The 19,272-nt window shown below is 37.7% G+C and overlaps 1 protein-coding gene across 15 annotated transcripts in view; it reads left to right on the forward strand.

Moving 5' to 3' along the window:
- Positions 1–19,272, forward strand: part of PARD3 (par-3 family cell polarity regulator) — a 441,795-nt gene that overhangs the window by 251,555 nt on the left and 170,968 nt on the right. For 11 of the 15 annotated variants that reach the window (XM_064395692.1, XM_064396060.1, XM_064395762.1 and 8 more), the window contains 3 exons: positions 2,426–2,464; positions 15,101–15,289; positions 15,769–15,939. In XM_064395692.1, coding sequence (XP_064251762.1) covers positions 2,426–2,464; positions 15,101–15,289; positions 15,769–15,939 — 399 coding nt within the window. The remainder of the gene's footprint in view (positions 1–2,425; positions 2,465–15,100; positions 15,290–15,768; positions 15,940–19,272) is intronic. The other 4 variants (XM_064395838.1, XM_064396683.1, XM_064396288.1 and 1 more) reach the window with 1 other exon arrangement.

Below are 19,272 nucleotides of genomic sequence, written 5' to 3' on the forward strand. Positions count from 1 at the left end.
ACTTTGGCAAAGTCCAGTGTAGGGAAGCCAGACCTTGCTGTGGCTGTGTCAGGTAGCAGGTGGGCTTTGCACTGTGTGATGAGGTCAGAACTGAGCTGGTGTGTTTTTCTGCAGCTCCAGTTGAACAAATGGTACTGTGAGGATCTGGCAGTACATGTGTGTGATGATCCTCTGTTGCATAAGGATTTGTTTGTTTGCATTCTGACATGAGGAACTCTTAGGTATGCACTGCTGACTGCTGTCAAAGAGCAGCAGCAGAGTTGCTGGGGAAGGTGTTGAACTAAAAGTCATCATAAAGGCTGTTCTTTCTTCTCTGGTAAGAAATAATCCTTAAAAAATAATAAAGCAAGTCTTTTCAACCAGCTCCTCTCACTGACTTTTACTGGCTTACTGAAAAAAAAACAAACCCAAAACAAATAAAAAAACCAATCAAATGAACAAAAAAGCCAAGAAAAAAAAGAAAGGACATTAATTTTGATGTAGGGAGGAGAATGAGCTGAAATCATGTCCATTCATCTTTTTCCCACGCAGACCTTCTCTGGCCACTTAGGAACGATTTGTCTTTGCATCCTTCCCCTATTTCTCTCATATTTTCTACATTTGTGTGCTTTAAAATATTAACTGAATGAGATGTGTCTCAGAAACAAGAAATGTAGAAAATCATGTTATTTGATGTTATCCATCTTATTAAGGGCAGGACTTGCTGTTGCTTACTGAGAACATTCAGTATTAAAACCATTTTATATTTGTCAACGTTTGTATAGATAGTTACTCAAATTAGATTTTATGTTTTATGTTTTGGGTTATGGCTTGAATGTCTTTGAAAAAAAATTAAACATCTTAGGGTTTTATTTTAAGTAAAATGAAGATAATAAACTTTAGGAAAGTTAAGGAGTTTAACATTGCTGTTATTATGAAAATGTGTAATTTTAGCTAAAACTTAGGGGATTGTTAAGCTGAGCCTGTTTAGGTTGGTATGGGATCTCTGAAACTTGTGTGGATCAAGTCAGGATCATATGTGTGTGTGATGATCCAGTGCTGCAGGGCACGATAAAAGTGAGGAAAATGTGGAAGAAGGGAATAAAATCAAGTTGGCAGAAGTCAGCTTTTGTAATTAGTGAGATCTGGAAGAATGGCCATGTTTCTCCAGAATACTGGGCATTTTATTCCTTCCACAGTTACCTAATGCCAGATAGGTAATGTGTTAGGGCTTGTCCACACAGACATGAGCTAGAGACACATCATCTCTTAACAGCCTTCCCTCCCTGCCACCTCTTTTTGCAAAAGGGCTGAGGATTATTCTGGTTAAGTGGAGCTCCTGGAGCTCCGTGGTTGCCTCACATAACTTGTGAAGAATTTACTTAGAGCTGCTACTGACTGTGAATCCTCTGAAGGATTGGCTTAGGTTATTTAGCTTTTGAGCTATATTCTCAGTGCCAGCAGACACTGGCTGGCAGCATTAGTCTCCAGTTACCCTAAGTATTAATATGCCCATTGGTACATGTGGGACCTTTACATTTTCCTTGCAGTTGTCTTCATTTTTTTTTCTTACTGGTTGTTGGCTTCAGATTGACGTGTACTGGATGTTTGTGTTACTGCTTTGCCACTGCATTTTTGTGCTTTATTGTTTGATTCTCCTGCAAAACAGCCTAAAGCAAAAATGTCCAGTAAACCCTAGCATTTCATTAGGCCCCAGCAGAATGGAAAGAATGGTTAGTCCAAAAGTGATCAGCCAGCCAGCATTAAGGTGTCTCCTGAGTTCTCAAATGGGTTTTGATATAGGTGGGTGTGGGCTTGGAAGAGCCATAGTTCCATATATGTTTCCAGAATTGTTGTGGGATGCATTTTCCAATGATGTGTGTTTGCCTTATGTTCCCTGAGACACAGGTGAGGAATGCAAAGTACAGAGGGTCCCTTCTCTGGTGAACTGAATTCATCCTCCTGTCCTGGGATATGCAGAGTTGCAGTTCTAGTTCATCCAAACATGCTCAAAAGGGGAATTCCTTGCTAATGAGAGTGGATTTTTAAAAAAATAAGTACTAGTTTAAAATATTTGGAAGGGTTCATCTGGACTGCTGAGGTCATTCTCTGAAAACTTCAAAGGGAAAATTCAGGGGGGGAGCTTCCCTGAATGAGAACGTTCCACTGGCCAGTAAATGATGCAAGCAGATGTGGTTCTTCCTTGGCCAGACACCCTCACGGCCAGGTAGAGTCAGGTGCATGTACCATAAGGACCCTGGAATTATTTCTGTTCACTTCTCATGTAGTGGTTGTTTAGACAAATTTCAGTCAGGGGTGTGATGAACACCTTTCTTTTTTTTTACCATTTCACTTCAGAATTAGAGCCCTTTGTTTATCCCCTTGCTGTTAGATAGCATGTGTCATATGTAGTTGTGTTCTTATTTATTTTTTTTACTTCCTTTAGAATGCAGAACAAAGCCAGTCACAAATTCCAAAGGAAACGGTAAGAGCTTTGTCTTTTCCATACTGGAAGACTCCCAAATGTTTTTAAATTGATATGGCACTTCTCCATCAAAGTTTTACAGATCCTTCTTTCACCTTACATGCTGTAGATGGCTCTCTGTAGCTTTACATTTTAAATGCATTTTTAATGTAATTTCAAATACTGTTTGAAAACTATACACAATTCTCTTACTGCATATGCTCAAGTGCTGTTTGAAATTGCATCTCTTATATACAGCCAAAGACTGAAAGTTAAAAGATAAGAGTAGACTTTAGCTTGGGTTACATATTGAAGCTAATTGTTTAAATCATTATTATATGACAAAAACCTGAGATACAAACATAGAAATTAGTCAACTAGGATTTAAGTCTTAATTGTATCCTCATAGCAAACCATTCTTAGCTATTTTTAAGAAACTCTATGGAAGTAGTATTAAGTTTAACCTTTTGAGGCTGCACCAGGTCTATGTGTGATAGTGCAGTGAGGCGCTAGATTGAGGTTGTGTAATGTTAATATATCTCATTTTAGTCAGTGGAATATGATCAGTCCAATATAAAATATACTAATACATCTAACAAGTTTGTCTAAAATAAGAGGTGTACTTTATGAAATACCAACACAGAATCTAACAATAATATATTACCTTATAGATATACTGGATCTTAGTTAAAAATATACTTCAAGAAACTCAGTTCAGTTAGGTATCTATTTTAAAATTAAATAATAAATTAGGTTATGGAGACATTCAGAAGATCCTGTTGGTATTTGAAATTAGTTAGGCTGCTGAAAAACAAAAAAGAGCTTGTCTAGAAATTCAGAATGTCTTACCAGCAATGGCAAGATGGTGTCTGGAATAAAAAGAAAGACAGGACTAGGTAAAGATACATAAGAGCCAACTCAGCGAGGCAATCAAGGGTATGTTGGTTGATACTATTAATTTTTCAGGCCAATGGAATGTAACAGCAAAAACGGGAATTTGAGTTAAATGTTGGCAATATTCACTTCTATCCTTCTGCTTTTAGTGTCCTTCTCTCTGGAAATCATCTTAAGGGTTCTGCAAAACTGTGGGTGTATCACTGTTTCAGACATGCCTTGCAGTATCTCTTTACTGCATCTCATTAGAGGATGTATGTTTTTATCTTAATAGTTTCTTACCACGTACTGCTGATAAGTAAGGAGATCAAAGATCAAAGCCCAGGATAGCATTTCTATCTGTAATTGAATACCATTGAGAATCGAATACCATAATTTGTGGGTGCAGCCTTATAAAAGTATCCTGGTTTTAGGAGCTGAAATTCCACCCTGGAAGCTCATTAAGATAAAGCAGATTGCCTACAAGGTGTTTGTATAAATCAGTTGCTCATCTGTTGCAAAGTTAATGTTTTGTAGCAAATTCCTTGGTGAAACCCCGTCTTTGGCATTCTTGGAACCAACACTCTAACATCATCTAAGGAAAGAGCAAAATAAAATAGATATCTCCCATTTGTTCTCTTCAGATGTGGGGTAAAAAATGCTTGTTAATCAGGAGATTATGCAGGAGGGACAGGAAGTGTATGAATAGCTAGGGATTTCTTAAAAAAAAGAAGCTAGAAAGCCTTAGCAAGCCTTGAAAATATGGAAGTGAATTGGAAAACATATGAAGACTGAGTAACATATGCTTACTGAGGGAATGAAGCTAGAAACCTGATCAATACAAAAAAAATTGCCTAATGTCTTGGGTTTTTCATTCTTTATGCATTGGGATTTTTGTTATTTATTTAGAGGCTCAGAACAATGATGATTGATACTAGGAACACCAGGTCTCTTTATATTTACCGACTCCAGTATGTGAATAAAAAAAGGGACTAAATGTGAAAGGTTTTGGTGGGTATTTGTAATGCACAATGCTTTTGCACTTATGTCCCTTGTTCCAATCTACTTAGCTTTGGATAAGTGTGATACTTCTATTTTATAGACCTAATTTTCCTGAGCTGCACATTAATAATACAGTCACACACTCTTTATTATTATTTTGAAAGTATTTCTCTTTTCTTTCCTTTATTCTTCTTGCTTCTGCTTCAATACCTATTTATTCCTCCTCTGTCTACTTTTCAGATCTTTGAGATTTCTAATCTCGCAATTTCTATTTCTGTGCCTGCTCTGATCTTTGTGCTGTTAGTAGTGAGGTTTTAGTCTCCAAGTGTCAAGGACTTGATAGTCAAAAGCAAAGCAAAAAAACCAACAAAACCAACAAAAGAGTATGATGAAGGCAGTGAAGCTACAGAAATGAGAGAGGTGGAATGCAAGTCTGTTTTTCATTTAAAGGCAAAATGGTTGTGGGGTTTTTTTGTTGTTGTTGTTTTTATGTCCTTGTGGAGAAATAGAAGGAAAATGCACCTTTGAAATTTAAAAAAATAAAAGATATGAAAAAAAAAACTCCCTTGAAAGTAGAAAGCCTGAAATAAAATCAGAAAATATCAAGCCTAACTTATCGTTTTTTACTCAGGGGTTACCTTCATGTAACTGTTACTTTGAAATGGTTTGCATGAATATTGTGGCACTTGGATGCAGTAGTTAGTCCTCAGAGAGGTAATAAAAGAAAATCTTTTTTCCTAATTTGTGGCCTGAAATCCTTGACAGAGTTATTCCTTACAACCCATATAAGAAAGCATATGAATTCAGTTTTTTTGTGCACCATCACAGAATACAGATTCTCAATCTTAAATTTCCATATAAGAAGATTTTGTAATTTGAGAGGCTCACACAACTTAAGCTCTGCTTTTCCAGTTTTACATAAGAAATGCAAAATGCTGATGCAGCTTCAGCTTCTATCCTGAAGATATCAGCTGGGCCCTGGTGGAAACAGGACTGGTGTTTTTACTTTCTCCTTTGCTTATGAACAAAGCCATTGCTCTGCTTGCTCATGAAATGAGGAAATCTCTTCTGTCTTGGTTGAAAGGTTGTTTCACCCAGCCATGAGTTTGTACCATTTGTATAGCTGATGACAGTATGGAACAGATGCACCTATTGCTAAACAGAGTGATTATTTGGAATGCAGGAGATTGCCTGTAATCTGAAAAAAATAGTAATTTATCATTATTACATTTCTGTTTCTAAGCATAATTATCTTAATCCTGTTACAGTGCATTGAAATGAACTGTTAATTATGCTATGTAAAACATCTGCCAATTAATTTTTCCTCATATTCTTTGAAGGTTGATAGTGTTTCAGTAATATTTTGCTTTTACAATTGTCATTCACTGTTAGTTTTGTGAATTCAAAACCACCAAGTTAACTTTCCTGTTAAGCATAATGCTAGAAAAATAATAATTATCATATGAGTAAGTATTTTCTAAGGAGTGTTCTCTATTGATAAGAAGAGATTCAGAGTTAGAATTCAGGATTTCATTTCATGATTGTTGCACTCAGCAGCATGGAAAAGCTTCAGTTTTCTGTTCTCATTTGCTTTTTTGTCAAATTGCTGTAAGTGAGCAGAATGTTATGAATTTAAGTGAGTGCAGGATTTGTAATAGTGACATAACAAGAGTGGTTGGTGTGTTGGAACAATATATAAATGATTAGCAGCACTGATAGAAATTGCAAATGGGATTGATTCTTATTTTCTTCTGAAATCAACATTTGATATTCCAGTTATTAACTAAATTTCATTTTGATCACTGTGTTTTTTCACATGCAATTGCTGTTCTTGCCATATTCTTCTGTGTGTGATTCTGAGTAAATTAGCTAGCTTTTTATGCAAGAATTCTTTGCCTGTAGGAAAGGGGCTATGCTGGTCAGAGACATTTGTAGGAACTAATGAATAGTTACTTTTGTATGCTTTTTGTTCCTAAGTTTTCATATTGTATGAGAGGCAATACTAGCAAATGCCTAGAAATAGATGATTTGTATTGATTATTGCATAGAAAATTCTTGTGGAAAAATATCACAGTCAGTGTTGAGCTGTAAGAGGATGTATTCTAAGTGCATGTGTGTTTGTCTTTTGCCCGGAAGCTGTTTGTATTGCTTCAAGATACCAATCACTATTGGGGATGCATCCAGAGATGCTTTTTAAAAGCTGTAATAATTTCCCACCACTTCCTATTTAGTACCTGTATAGAACTTCAGCTTGGTGATCCAAATGTCTGAACACTGAGCCAAGATCATAGATGGACTAATGTCAGCCTATACCACCAGCAGTGCTGTTATCAATAGGTACAGAATGATTTTATTGAAAGAGGATATGTCTGACTGATGATTAAGCTGATGCTGTTATTTCCTCCATGGTGCTTAGGATTGCTGAAGATACATTTTTGTACCTTTTTATCTTCTAATGGCGTGAAGCACAAGGGTGATTACAATGTTTTAAAAGCATTCTTACTGCAATTTTGAATGGTTTCAGCTAATAATTTTAATCAAGTTTTAGATCACTGCCCATATGAAAGAAATAGGTAGTGAATGTGTGATTTCTGCAAGGTACTGTTGTGGTTTCAGTCTTTTACCATAGGAGATATTCTGGTATTATATAGCATGTTCTGGGCACATTTATGACTCGAGATAAGACATTAATTCCTAGTGAATAATTAATATAACAGTTAAGTGGCTGTGGTCATGAATGCTTTTTGACCAGTCTGAATTTCCTGGAATGTTCAGAGATAAGCCACATAAACTTCTGCATAATGCAGTGCTTAGAACTGACCCTCAGACTCAGTTTAGACTGTTAGCAGCTGGTGATTTACCTGGGATGTGGTGTGGCACATTTAAACTGGCTTTGTGCAGCACCACAGGGCACCTGTGGCTGCTTTCTGAACACTGGCATTGAAGATACTTGCTGAAAATTTCGCAGTTTCATCTAAGACAACATATGTGTCCCTCCATGGTGACAGGATTGTCTTAGTGTCCCCATTGCAGAGTCAGCCAGAAGCCACACCCATGTGTACAAACTTGTTGATTTGGAGCAAACCTTGTTTTACTGCATCATTGCCTTTAGACTTTTGGTGTTGATTCTCCTGTGATATTAGATGAAGGGAAAATAGTGAGATGAAATGGTTTGCCATGGTTGCCTGAAAGTTTGCAGCAGAAATAGGAGTGAGACATGGATCCCTCTGAGGTGATCCATACTGGCATTACTTCATAGGGAATGTTTTTCCTGCCACGGATTTATACAAAGGCATTATTTCTTTTTCAACTTGTTTTTCCTGTCTGTCTTTTCCAGACACTATCTCTTTCTTTAGTCTTTCAGGTCTTGTAAATCCAATAGGCCAGTGAGAGAAGTATAAGGATTTTTAGGGAGCTCTGTCATTAGTGTGTTGGGCATTGAAGTTTTTCTTGAAGAAGGGATAGTGCAGAGAGCTGTAGCTTTATAGGCTTCTTTGGCAGAACAGACACCTACTGTGTACCTAATCCCTTGGTTTTCACTTCTCTAGGATAAGCAAAGTGTAAAGAAACGGGGTTAGCATTACAATCACATGTTTTTATTTCATGACATACAGCAGGAACACGAAGTTTGAACAGAACAGCAGATTTGAACAGAGTATGTTGGCCTGAATAAAGTACAGTGATTATGGTACCTGCGACAGACTAGTCCCTGTGAGAAGTTCTGAGATTAAGAACCAACAGAATGTTATTTTAATGGTGTGATCAATTTTTGAAATGTGGAATCTCATTTGATTGGACCAGTTTCTATGACAGCCCAGATCAGAGTGTTGGCATTAGGGAGAGTAATGTAAGTAGAGACAAGCAATGGACTTGTTATAGGGAGAAGTAACAAACATGTGGATGTACTTAAACATGGGCTTTTGCAGAGCTTTGATTTCCATTCTAAATGAAAATCACATGCTAGAATTTTTGTGCTTTAGAAAAGCATTTAATTTTTTCCTAAATCGTATCTTAATCCATCCAAACCTTTAAACTGAAGTTATTTTTGCATGTGGAACATCTTTTTTGGTATTAAATTAAATCCTTAAAATGGACATAACAGGAAATGCAGTGGGGCTGTTTTGCAGTACTTCCATGAGCTAGTATTTTTGTCTATAAATACTTACCAAAGTTAATCCACGTCTAATACACAAAAAAACTCTTCCTTGATGGGATTAAGATTAAAGCAGAACACATTTCCCATAAAATCTCAGAATTCAAATCTAGTTTTTGATATTTAGCAGCTGCTGTTTGATTTGAATGAATGCAATCTTTGCCAGATGTGACATATTAACTTTGCTAATATGAATAATGAGTCTCTGTATATGAGCAAATAAGATTCATTAGTGTTTATCTAACATATGACAGATATTAAAATTCTTAGTCTAGGAAGAGATAGAAAAAGAAAGCAAGAATCAGAATTCTGGTTGTTTAGTTGGATTAAGCCCTGTATCATTTTATAACCAGGTAAGTAGACACTTCAGGTCCTCAAAACCTATAATGCAACACAACCGTCTGGTTTAAAAAAATAATTAAAAAAAATAGGCCTTGTATTTCAGGAGAAAACTGGGTTGGAGTGTGCATGCCACTACTGGATCAGTAGGCAGGATTTTCTCTGCTGATGGAGTTGCTCTAGTTATATTTTTCTTTAATGCCTACCCATGGTGGGATGCACCAGCTCTCAGTTACTCCTCCCAAGGAGGTCCCTCAGCTGTTGTTGGGGAGGTGTGTTTCAGGCCACCTACATGGCTCTGTTTTCAGTACCTCCATACATTACATTTTCAGAAGTACTGAACGTCACCCTCCACAAAGCAGTGGCTGACCAAAGAAGCGGTTTTGTTTTCTTAGAGCTGCTTCATGTGTTCTACATTTGTACATGTGATGGCATAGGATGAGAGAGTCATCATTTTTTATGTACCTCAGTTTAGAGGGTGGCCTGATAAGACAGCAGTGTCACCCACTCAACTTGAAGGTCAAAACAGTTTGAGTCACCCCTGATGTTAAGAATGTCTTTGCACAATAGCTAAGTGAAATCTCCTCTCTTGATATATCCTGCTACATTCTATTTTATTACAATAATACAGAGACAAGTTTTATTGGTTTCCCAAACTATAGGACTCATGATTCCTTAGTATTGTGGGTACCTTATCAGAAATAATTAAATAATGGATGCTGTATTAAAATCTTTCAAAGACTCAAAATACCTTGGAAAAAGCTGTTAGGTAGGAATTCCTTGTTATTGAAACCCAGTGACTAAATTTGGGATTTGGAAATTTCCAGTAGTTTTGCAACCTACACTTCCTAGAGAGCTCTCACATCCACCAAACTCATCTTTTGAGAATTTGAGGTTTTCCATCTGGGTAAATTGTAAAGAGAGAATACACATTTGTGAGACAAAAGGTTGATAGTTTAAAACAGTATTTAAACAGTGGCTAACAGAGCTGAAATGTTAGAAGGCTGCCCACAACAGAACTTGAGACAGGTAAATTGAATAGTGAATGGGGTCACTTAAGTTGTTAGGTAGTGTTTGTGCTATAGTTAATTAATCATGTAAATGTCATGGTCGTGGTGTATATATATACACATATAAGGGTGTGTTGTATGTGTACATGCATTTATGTGTTCATTCACGAGCCTTGTAAAAGTTTTCATGCACATGTGTTCATATATATAACTGGAGATGCAGAGCTTTAGTGATTGCTCTGTGAAAGGGAACAGGAACACATTTTTGTTCACACAGTCACGAAGTAACCTGCAGACAAGTTTCAGTGAGTGAATAACTGCTGAGAATGCAGCAGGTCTAAGCTTGCAAGAGAATGAACTTCACTGGAGAGAATGCTGCCAGCCTTGTAGCAGCATCGAGTCACTTAGGAAACCTGTCCTAGCTTGACTGAAAATTGCTTCCCCCGTTAGGTGGGAGGAAGGTTTTCTTTACTGTTCAGTTTCTGTTTTCACCCATCTCATGCTGCTTTCTCACCAGCTGAGCCCTGATGAGGTCCTGCTAAGGGAGGAAGTCCCAAACAATAGTGTGTAAAATATGAACCCCCAGCTGGTCAAGAGAGGCGATTGTTCCACTCTGCTCCTCATTGGTGTGGCCTCACCTTAGGAATTGTGTGAAGTTTTGGACCCTGCAGGACAAGAAAGTTCTGAAGCTATTAGAGAGTGTCCAGAGGAGAGCAATGAGGATGGTGAAGGGCCTTGAGGGGAAGCTGTGTGAGGAGCAGCTGAGGTCGCTTGGTCTGTTCAGCCTGGAGAAGAGGAGACCTCATTGTGATCTTCAGCATCCTCCTGAGGGGAAGAGGAGGGGCAGGCACTGTTCTCTTCTCTCTAGTGATCTGTGACAGGACTTGAGGAAATGGCCTGAAGTTGTGTCTGGGGAGGTTTAGGCTGGATATCAGAAAAGGTTCTTCACCCAGAGGGTGGTTGGGTTGGAACAGGCTCCAGGGCAGTGGTCACAGCACCAGCCTGACAGAGTTCCAGAAGCACTTGGACAATGCTCTCAGGCACAGAGTGTGACTCTTGGGGTGTCCTGTACAGGGCCAGGTCTTGGACTTAATGATCTTACAGGGTTCCTTCCAATTCAACATATTCTGTAATTCTGTGATAAAAGGATAAAGAGGACTAGAGGCTATTACTAGTATGATGAGAAAACTAATGGCTCTCTAACTGTTGAAGTCTATTTTAATGTTGTTTATAAAATTAAATCTGATTTTATGATCAGATCTTACGTAGAGGATAATGTTATGTGGAAGAGAAAAACAATTCCCCCCCTTGTTTATCTTATGGCTTTTAAAATTTCTGATATATCAAAACACTGCTGTAAGTTTGTTCTAGTCAGGAAGTTTATCTTTAAATTTACAATATATTTATGTTATATATAAAAAGTGAAAAACTTATCTCAAATGTTGTTCAGCACAAATTGATGCTAAATATGATTTTGAAGCCAAAAAAGTCACCTACGTATTTTATCACCAATCAAATTTTTATTATAAATTACATACTTGAGCAGCTTCATTCATCCAGCTGAAGTCATTTCACATGACCTTTTCCTCAGCAGCCTCTGTCTGAACAGAATATTGTTCTGCTGTTAATTGTTTTGGACATAGTGTGTGAAAAATCTTAAGGGAGTTGAATTTTGTTGTTCAGGGTTCACAGTACATAATTTTGCTTGCATGTTTACTGCTGGCCTGTCAAAATATATGACGGAATAAATTTCTCCTACAGATCAACTAATCATGAAAATAGTGTTGAGGTGTTTGATTGACATAGTGAAGCTGTTAATTTGGAGAGTATCAAGATCAAATGGAAGCTACTGCAATTAAGAAGTGACTGTGTTCTCAGCTGAAAATTTTTAATGCTGCATTTTAGATTTTTTGTGCATTTTTATGCTGTCTCATGGACATATTAGGGAATTTCTGTGATTTGTTGCATTTAAATACTTAATGTTCAACACAATTTTAGTGCAAATTTTACTCTTTATAATAGCTGGTTTTATATTGATTGGGGAGAGTTGCTGTACATGTAATGTTTCTGTACTCTAAAGGATTTTGGAGAACAAAGGATTCAGCCATTTGAGATTTTTGCTGGGGCTTCTTTGTTTTGTTTTCATCTTTACAACTTTGATTCAAAATATTATAGTAGCAGGCTGAAAATCTTCCTGCTCATTTCTCTGTGACTGGCTCCTTTGTGACATGCTTAGAGGTTCATTGTCACTAAATGGTACTGCTCCAAGACTGGTATTATGAAGTTACGTTCAATCTATCATACATAGTAAGACTTTCTTTGATACCATGGTGTGGCACAAATGTTAAGTTGGCTACTTTCATATTCATAGCACTTGAAAACTAATAGTTCAGTTTTTATTGAAAGCCACATTTTTCACATTTGTTATACTTTTTTTTTTTTTTTTTTTTTTAACTTTACATTCAAGCATATGATACTGACAGGCAGAGTTTGGAGGGCAAAAAGCTTCTTATGTCCCTAAAATTCCAGACACAGATATGGTGGTAAAGCAAGTGTGCTTAGGTGGGAATAACTGTAGATACCCTATGAAGTCCCTAAAGAAATTTAGTCATAGCCTAGTAGTGGTAATTTTCTTCCTTGGGTGAGTTGATCAATTTTCTCATGCTTTCAGTACTCCTGATCCAGTGCTGAGGCTGCTGTTTCTCATTTTTTCACAAGCATGATCTGCTCGCTCCTGTACAGCTGCTTCAGAGTAGTTTCAGGTTTTGGCCTCACGTTTCAGCTGCACACTCAGGTGTCTGTAGCCTTATATTGCTTTATTTCCTTATTCAAGATTGCAGGAAACAAGCCAGCATAAGCCTCACATTAAAACAGTGCTGAGCTGATAATGCAGCTCTTTGGTCTCACTGAGGAGAAATAAGGTAGAGGCCATTAGCCAAGTCTTTGGGGATGCTTGTGAGATGCTCACTCCAATTGACCCTTTGTCATATAGAAAGGCACCTGACAGGCCTGGGAGAATGCTTTGCCTGAAGTTTTCGTGGATTGTTTGAAGATTAGAAAATACTGGAGGAAGAGGGCAATTGATTCTAAATTTATTTTAACAGTAGTAAATAAAAATTCAGTAAGCATATCTGCTTTCTTGGATAAGCCACACATCCTACCTTGGTTTTATCTCTCTTCTGGTTCACAAGCTTTATTCCTACTACTAGTTATTAAGGAATATGAAAGTGATCAGTGTTACAGAAAGTATAAGGTAACACACATCTGTTTCAGATTGTTTTATTCTGCAGCCATTTGACAAAATGTGGATTCAAATGTATGCTGGAGCTAGTGCTTCTGTGAGCCAAGCAGGAAAATTAAGGTGGTAATTTTCCCATAATTTGGGAAACATCTTTTTAAATAGAGTGTTTTTCAATGGCCACAATACACTTTTCCATTCCTCACAGCTAGCTTTGGTCATGCTGTTTCGTGTGGCCAAGAGATGTGTTTTAATAGTGAGATTCACAAGCAAGCCAGCCTAGCTGTGGCACATTGATAGGGAGTATTAATTTTTTTCATTGTTTTGGGGGGTTTTTTGGGTTTTTTTGCTGAACCACTGTGCTTAGTTATGAGCAAAAAGAGTCTAGTGCAAAGGGAAGGGCTGATGAGCACATGAAGGTTCACGCTTTTAACAAGTGGGAAAAGACACAACTCCTGTTTTTCTTCCCTCAGCTGTTGCGGCTCTCTCAGCAGTCTGACTGCCTTCCCATGTGTCATTTTTGCACTGCATTTCTAGGTCAATGGTGACACAACTAGCATGCTTGTGCCCAAATTGATCATCTCAGTCTGCTGTACTCCACATGGCTTTCACATCTATCTTTGCCATAGGCTGCGTTTGCATTTCCTCAAGTCTTAAGAAACAGGGACAGCTCAGCAGGCACACGTTAATTTCTCATATGTGTTCTCACTCATATGAGTGAGCTTTGCAAATAGATCAGTGATGTGGGAAAAGATAATATAAAATCAGTGTCAGAAACAGAGGTGACATGCTGCTAAGATTATGAAAATTTGGCCAGATTAATTCTTCCAGAGAAGAACTCCTGATGCTGGACATTAGTGTGCACCTTCTGCTGTTCTCTCTTTCTCCTTCATGTGGGTGAAAAAAAACCCCTAGCACAGGGTTCACTAGCAAAGAATCATGCCTTTAAGGGCATGACTTTTTTTGTTAATTGATAAAGTTAAAAGATGGCTATAACCACTTTGTTAGATCCAAAAGTGGATCAGAAACAAGTGAGCAGCATCTACTGTAAGAGATAGGGCTGGTGAGCAGCCTGTCCAACCCATTCCTCCCTTTGGCAGAAGTCTCTTGGACATGAGCACTGCCCTCAGGGCACGGCCACTTTCCTTCCTGGGTGTTGTGCTCATGCTGCTGCCCCATGAGTGTCACTGCTCTGTGGGGACACTGCAAGGCCTCTGCTCCCAGCCTGTTTCCTGAATTTGGCCGGAGGTGAAGCATGAGGCCAGTCAGCTGTGCTTGTATGGCTTTTGGATGCATGGAAAGGTGTCACTGAGCAGCTCCTTGCTGGCAGCTGTGGCAGGCCTGTGACTGTAATTCAGGGTGCTTAAAAAGCTGGGATTTTCCCAGCCAGGCTAAAACTGGGTGTTGAGGACAACCAAGATCCAGAGAGGTGGGTAAGAGGACAGAAGTGAAGGGCAGAGCTGGGAAAAACAGGAAACTTGGCACTCAGAGCTGGATTTGACGACAAGCCTCTGGCAACATCAGAGAGATGTGCTTTTGCAGATCTCAGCTGTGTAGTTTTCTGTTTTTTCCTAACACAGATCATTTTAAGTAAAGTGAGGTGAACAAGTAATTTTTGAATTTAATTTTCTTGCACTTAGTTTCTCCCTAAGACTGCAAAGCTCCATAGATGATGATGGTACTTTAAAAATTCTGTAGGTTTGCAAGTAGGAAAATATTTCTGATAAAGCTCTCTTTTGGCTAATGAAATAGCAGCTTACATGTGAGTTAGTATTGATGGCAGATTCAGTAATGACATGTGATGCAATTACTTTACTAGAGAGAGAAGCACTTAAACACAAATTTAAGATATTTCTGAACCTAGGCATCAGCTGGAGGTGATTGAAAATACACTATTTCTGCACATTTCTTCTCATAATTACTGTAGAAAATATTGTGGCATTGTAGTAAAAAGCAGAGAGTTTTGAATGCTAATAGCTGTAGGGGGAAGAGAATTCCCAGAGAAATGCTATTCTATAATCCCATGCTAATCTCCCCAACAGAAAGCAGAAGAAGAGGAGCTTGTCCTCACACCTGATGGCACCAGGGAATTCCTCACTTTTGAAGTTCCACTGAATGACTCTGGGTCAGCTGGGCTTGGCGTGAGTGTCAAAGGTAACCGGTCCAAAGAGAACCACGCCGATTTAGGAATCTTCGTCAAGTCCATTATTAACGGTGGAGCAGCATCCAAGGTAAGAGGGAATATCTGTGTACTTTGGTCTTCCTCGGTTTTCCATAATCAGTTATTTTGAAAATATCCATAGATCGAAGAAGAATGAGCTCTCTAGTGTTCACCAATTATACCATCAGAGGTAACATTTAGATTTCTACTCACATGTTTGCACGTCCCAGGTTTAAACAGCCCTAACAGGTTCAGGAAGGAATGAGCCATCTCTGGTACAGTTCCATTAGTATGCTGTTTGAGCAAACAGATTATGATAATAGCTTTCAGTGCACATCTGTAATTGAAATAGACATTTCCTATATAGTGGCTGCTAGGGAAGCTATTATTGCAGTGTTCATTTTGCCATAAACCCTTAGGACTAAGTATAGTTGGTTGAATATTTTTCTTTTGATTTGTTTTTTTTTTAAATTCTCTCCAGTAGACAAAGCTTCCTTTGTGTCCTTTGTGTGTGTTTTATGTAACTGTCTATAATTTTTACTTTTCCAGGATGGCAGGCTTCGAGTGAATGATCAACTAATAGCAGTTAATGGAGAATCATTACTGGGCAAAACAAATCAAGATGCTATGGAAACCTTAAGAAGGTCCATGTCCACTGAAGGAAACAAACGAGGAATGATTCAGCTCATTGTGGCGAGGCGAATAAGTAAATGCAATGAGGTAATAAGCTTTTGATGTTGGGATTGGCAATTTTCACTTCTGAGGTATTTGTGTTTACAGGAGATGTCATGTTTCCTCTGGGACCTGAAAAATAATATCTGAGAAGCTAAAGAAAGAGAGAACTACAGGATTATCTGAATTTCAGTGTTAGACATGCTAACGTTATTACTGATCAATAAAGTTTTTCTTTCGAGTATTTTTGTCAATGAAAAACAGGAAACACTGAATAAAACAATATTGATTTTGTAATTGGATCTCACTGTTTATGTGATTTTTGTTCAGCGGAGTTTTTTATGGAGGTCTATTAGATCTTTCATTTATAGACTTTGTGTTAACTGACTTGTTTCTTTGTCACTTCCAATTTTTTAAATTAAGAGTAGAGCTCTTATATTTCATTATTATATTTTATGTAAACTAAAGATTAATGTATAGATTCTACAAAACTTTGTCTTGGCCTTAATTGTAGGGGAGGTTGAACTACTGAATTCAGGGTGAAGTGGTGATTCTTCTGATGATTTGCAATTTTAGTCTTCTCTAGTACAATATTAATGTGTCGATGTTTTGAAATATATTAATGATTTCTAATAGTTTATCTTCTATTTAATGTAAGTAATGCTATATACTAGGAATATATGGACATATGATGAGAAGGACTGTAGATATTGGGGAGGACTGAATTAGACTTCAGAACAAATTGGAGAAAGGACTGAGTTAAATAGGATACAGCTGAATGGCATGTCAGAAAAGCATCTCTTCTTTAGAAATCTAAAAGTAAATTCTTTCATTCTTGCTAATACAGTGAGGTCTTATCAGGAATGTTATTTCTTGATCATCATGCTTCAAAAACGATGTGCACAAATTGGTTTTAGTATCACTGCTCCTGCCTAGGGGAAAAAAAGAATGGTTTACTTTTTAATGCATAAATCTAACCTTCAGAAAAAATCACTCCATAGTGTATTATAAAATCATGTCTGAAAAAGACAGTAGGCTTTTTGAAAGTGTTAAGCTCCTCTTGATTAACTGCTTATACAAAGTTTTTGTACACATGCATGTTTATATATGCACACTGATGGAAAGCCAGCTTGGATGCACAGCGTCTTGCTTAGTGTTGAAGGAATTCTGACCTTTTTGTATGTGGTGTTGTCCTTATCTAGGCCATTTTAAACCTTCCTTTGGAGACTGTTCCTTATTTTTAACCAATTTTCAATTTGTAGGTGCTACTACATGTTACTACATAAAAAGGGTGTAATATTTTAGACTATTTCTGTGTTTAGTGATTTTTTTTTTCCCTAAAAGGATGTAAAAGATGATCCCTTTTCTCCTAGTGAAAGTCTTCTGGACTGAATTAATCCAGACAGTGTTTGTAAACACAAGGGAGGTAATCCAGCAGTGATAAAACAAAGACATTTCTCCTTAAATCCAGCACAATTTTTACTCATTCAAGAGTAGCTTGGTCCTCTATATATGCTTGACATTTAGTATGATTTATTTTGCAGAAATCAGGTGCCAAAAACAGCACAGCTGACTGCAATATATGTCCTTCAGGATAAAAGAACTGATCATGGAAACAGATTTAGATAATTGAAATGTACCTGCACAAGGGCAGGATAGGCCCTCTCTTTCTGGGCCTCCTTTACAGTTTTTTGTGCATTTTCCTAACTCCTAAAGAAGCTGGCAAGATGAGCTATAATGATTAGGAAAGCATTGATAAGCCACTATTGCTGTAGTAATCATCTCTACAAAGTAATTTTTCTAAGTAATTTTTCCTAGGAATTACTGCTTTTATCACACTTATCCAAAGGAAATATGATGTCAATACTGTTTGCATATTTTAATATGATGAAAGGATGGCTTGCATGGATATAAAGCTGTTTACCTGCTGAGCTGGCAATATGCAAGAAGTCACTTTTCTGGAAGTCTTGCAATTCCCAGACTTCAATGAAATGAAAAGCAAAGAGCTTTTTTTCTTGGTATTTTGCAATTAAACCTTATATCCTCTTTCAAGAATGTGACCAATTTTAGCTTTAGATATTATTAAGCTGATGTAACACTGATAAGCTGTGATAATGTTATTTCTGAATGTTGCAGGAGTACCATATATGAGTATGGTATTCAGTCAGCTCAGTCCCTCAGCAGTGGCTGTGGGGCTGAGAACTGGCTGGAGACAGCATTGCCTCAGTGGCTGGCCTTGTCTTGGCTATATTATGCTTAATTTAGCAACACATATTGCTTAGATCTGCTGGTATACAAATTTTCCCCTTGGAACATTCCAGTAACAACCACTGGACAGATTTTTAGTGTTAGAACACAAAAGGAAATGACATTTGACTGGCAGCAAATTCAGAAGCTTCCAGATTAGAAGCAAAAGCATAAAAAAAGGGCACACCCTTATCTTAATAACTCCCACCTTTTATCACTCTAGAAGCACAGAATCATTTAGATTAAAGATTATTGACTCCAACCATTAACCCAGCATTGCCAAGTCCACCCCTAAACCATATAGCCAAATGCCACATCTATACATGTTATAAAGACCTGCAGGGATGACTCAGCCACTCCCATGGGCACCCTGTTCCAAAGCTTGACTATACTTTTCATGAAATACTTTACCTAATATCCAGTCTAAATCTTCCCTGGAACAGCTGGTGACTGTTTCCTCTTGTCCTGTCCCTTTTTACCTGGGAGAAGGGACTAATCCCCACCTGTCTAAATTCTCCTTTTAGGCAGCTATAGAGAGCAAAAAGGTCTCTTTCCTTAGCCTTCTCTTTACTCCAGGCTAAACACCCCCAGCTCCTCAGAAAGGGGGGATTACTGGTTTAATTAAATATAAAAAGTAATGTTCAACTTTTGAAAAAGTATTTCTCAGTGTTTTCTATGCTCTTCTCCCTCTTTTTGTTCTTCAAAGGAGTCACCATAAAAAACCAGCAGATAAAAATATCCTGTTCAACTGACTTCTTTCCTTTGTTGATTCAGCATTGTATGTGTCCACTTTGTAGACAAAAACATAGCTTTGTTTCTTGTTAGTCTGAACTACAGTTAAGTGGGACTGGTTTGGTACTATTCACTTTTGTGTGTCACCAAGAACAGTGTTCACTCTGCTCTGTTCCAGTGTATGATCAGTCCTGTGAGGTCAGGTCCTGGCTGATTCCCTGCCACACCATGGAGCACCCACAGGTGTCTCAAAAGGGAAATCCGTGCAGGGGGTGATAATGCCAATGCAGAAATAACTGTGCTAATCATCTGGATGATAAATGCAGTTGATCTCTGGATGATAAAAAAAATCCCACAACAAAATAACAGCAAAAAGAACAAAAAAAAAAAAGAATTCTTTTT

The sequence above is a fragment of the Passer domesticus genome, chromosome 1, assembly GCF_036417665.1.
Source record: "Passer domesticus isolate bPasDom1 chromosome 1, bPasDom1.hap1, whole genome shotgun sequence".
NCBI classification, from domain to species: Eukaryota; Metazoa; Chordata; class Aves; order Passeriformes; family Passeridae; genus Passer; species Passer domesticus.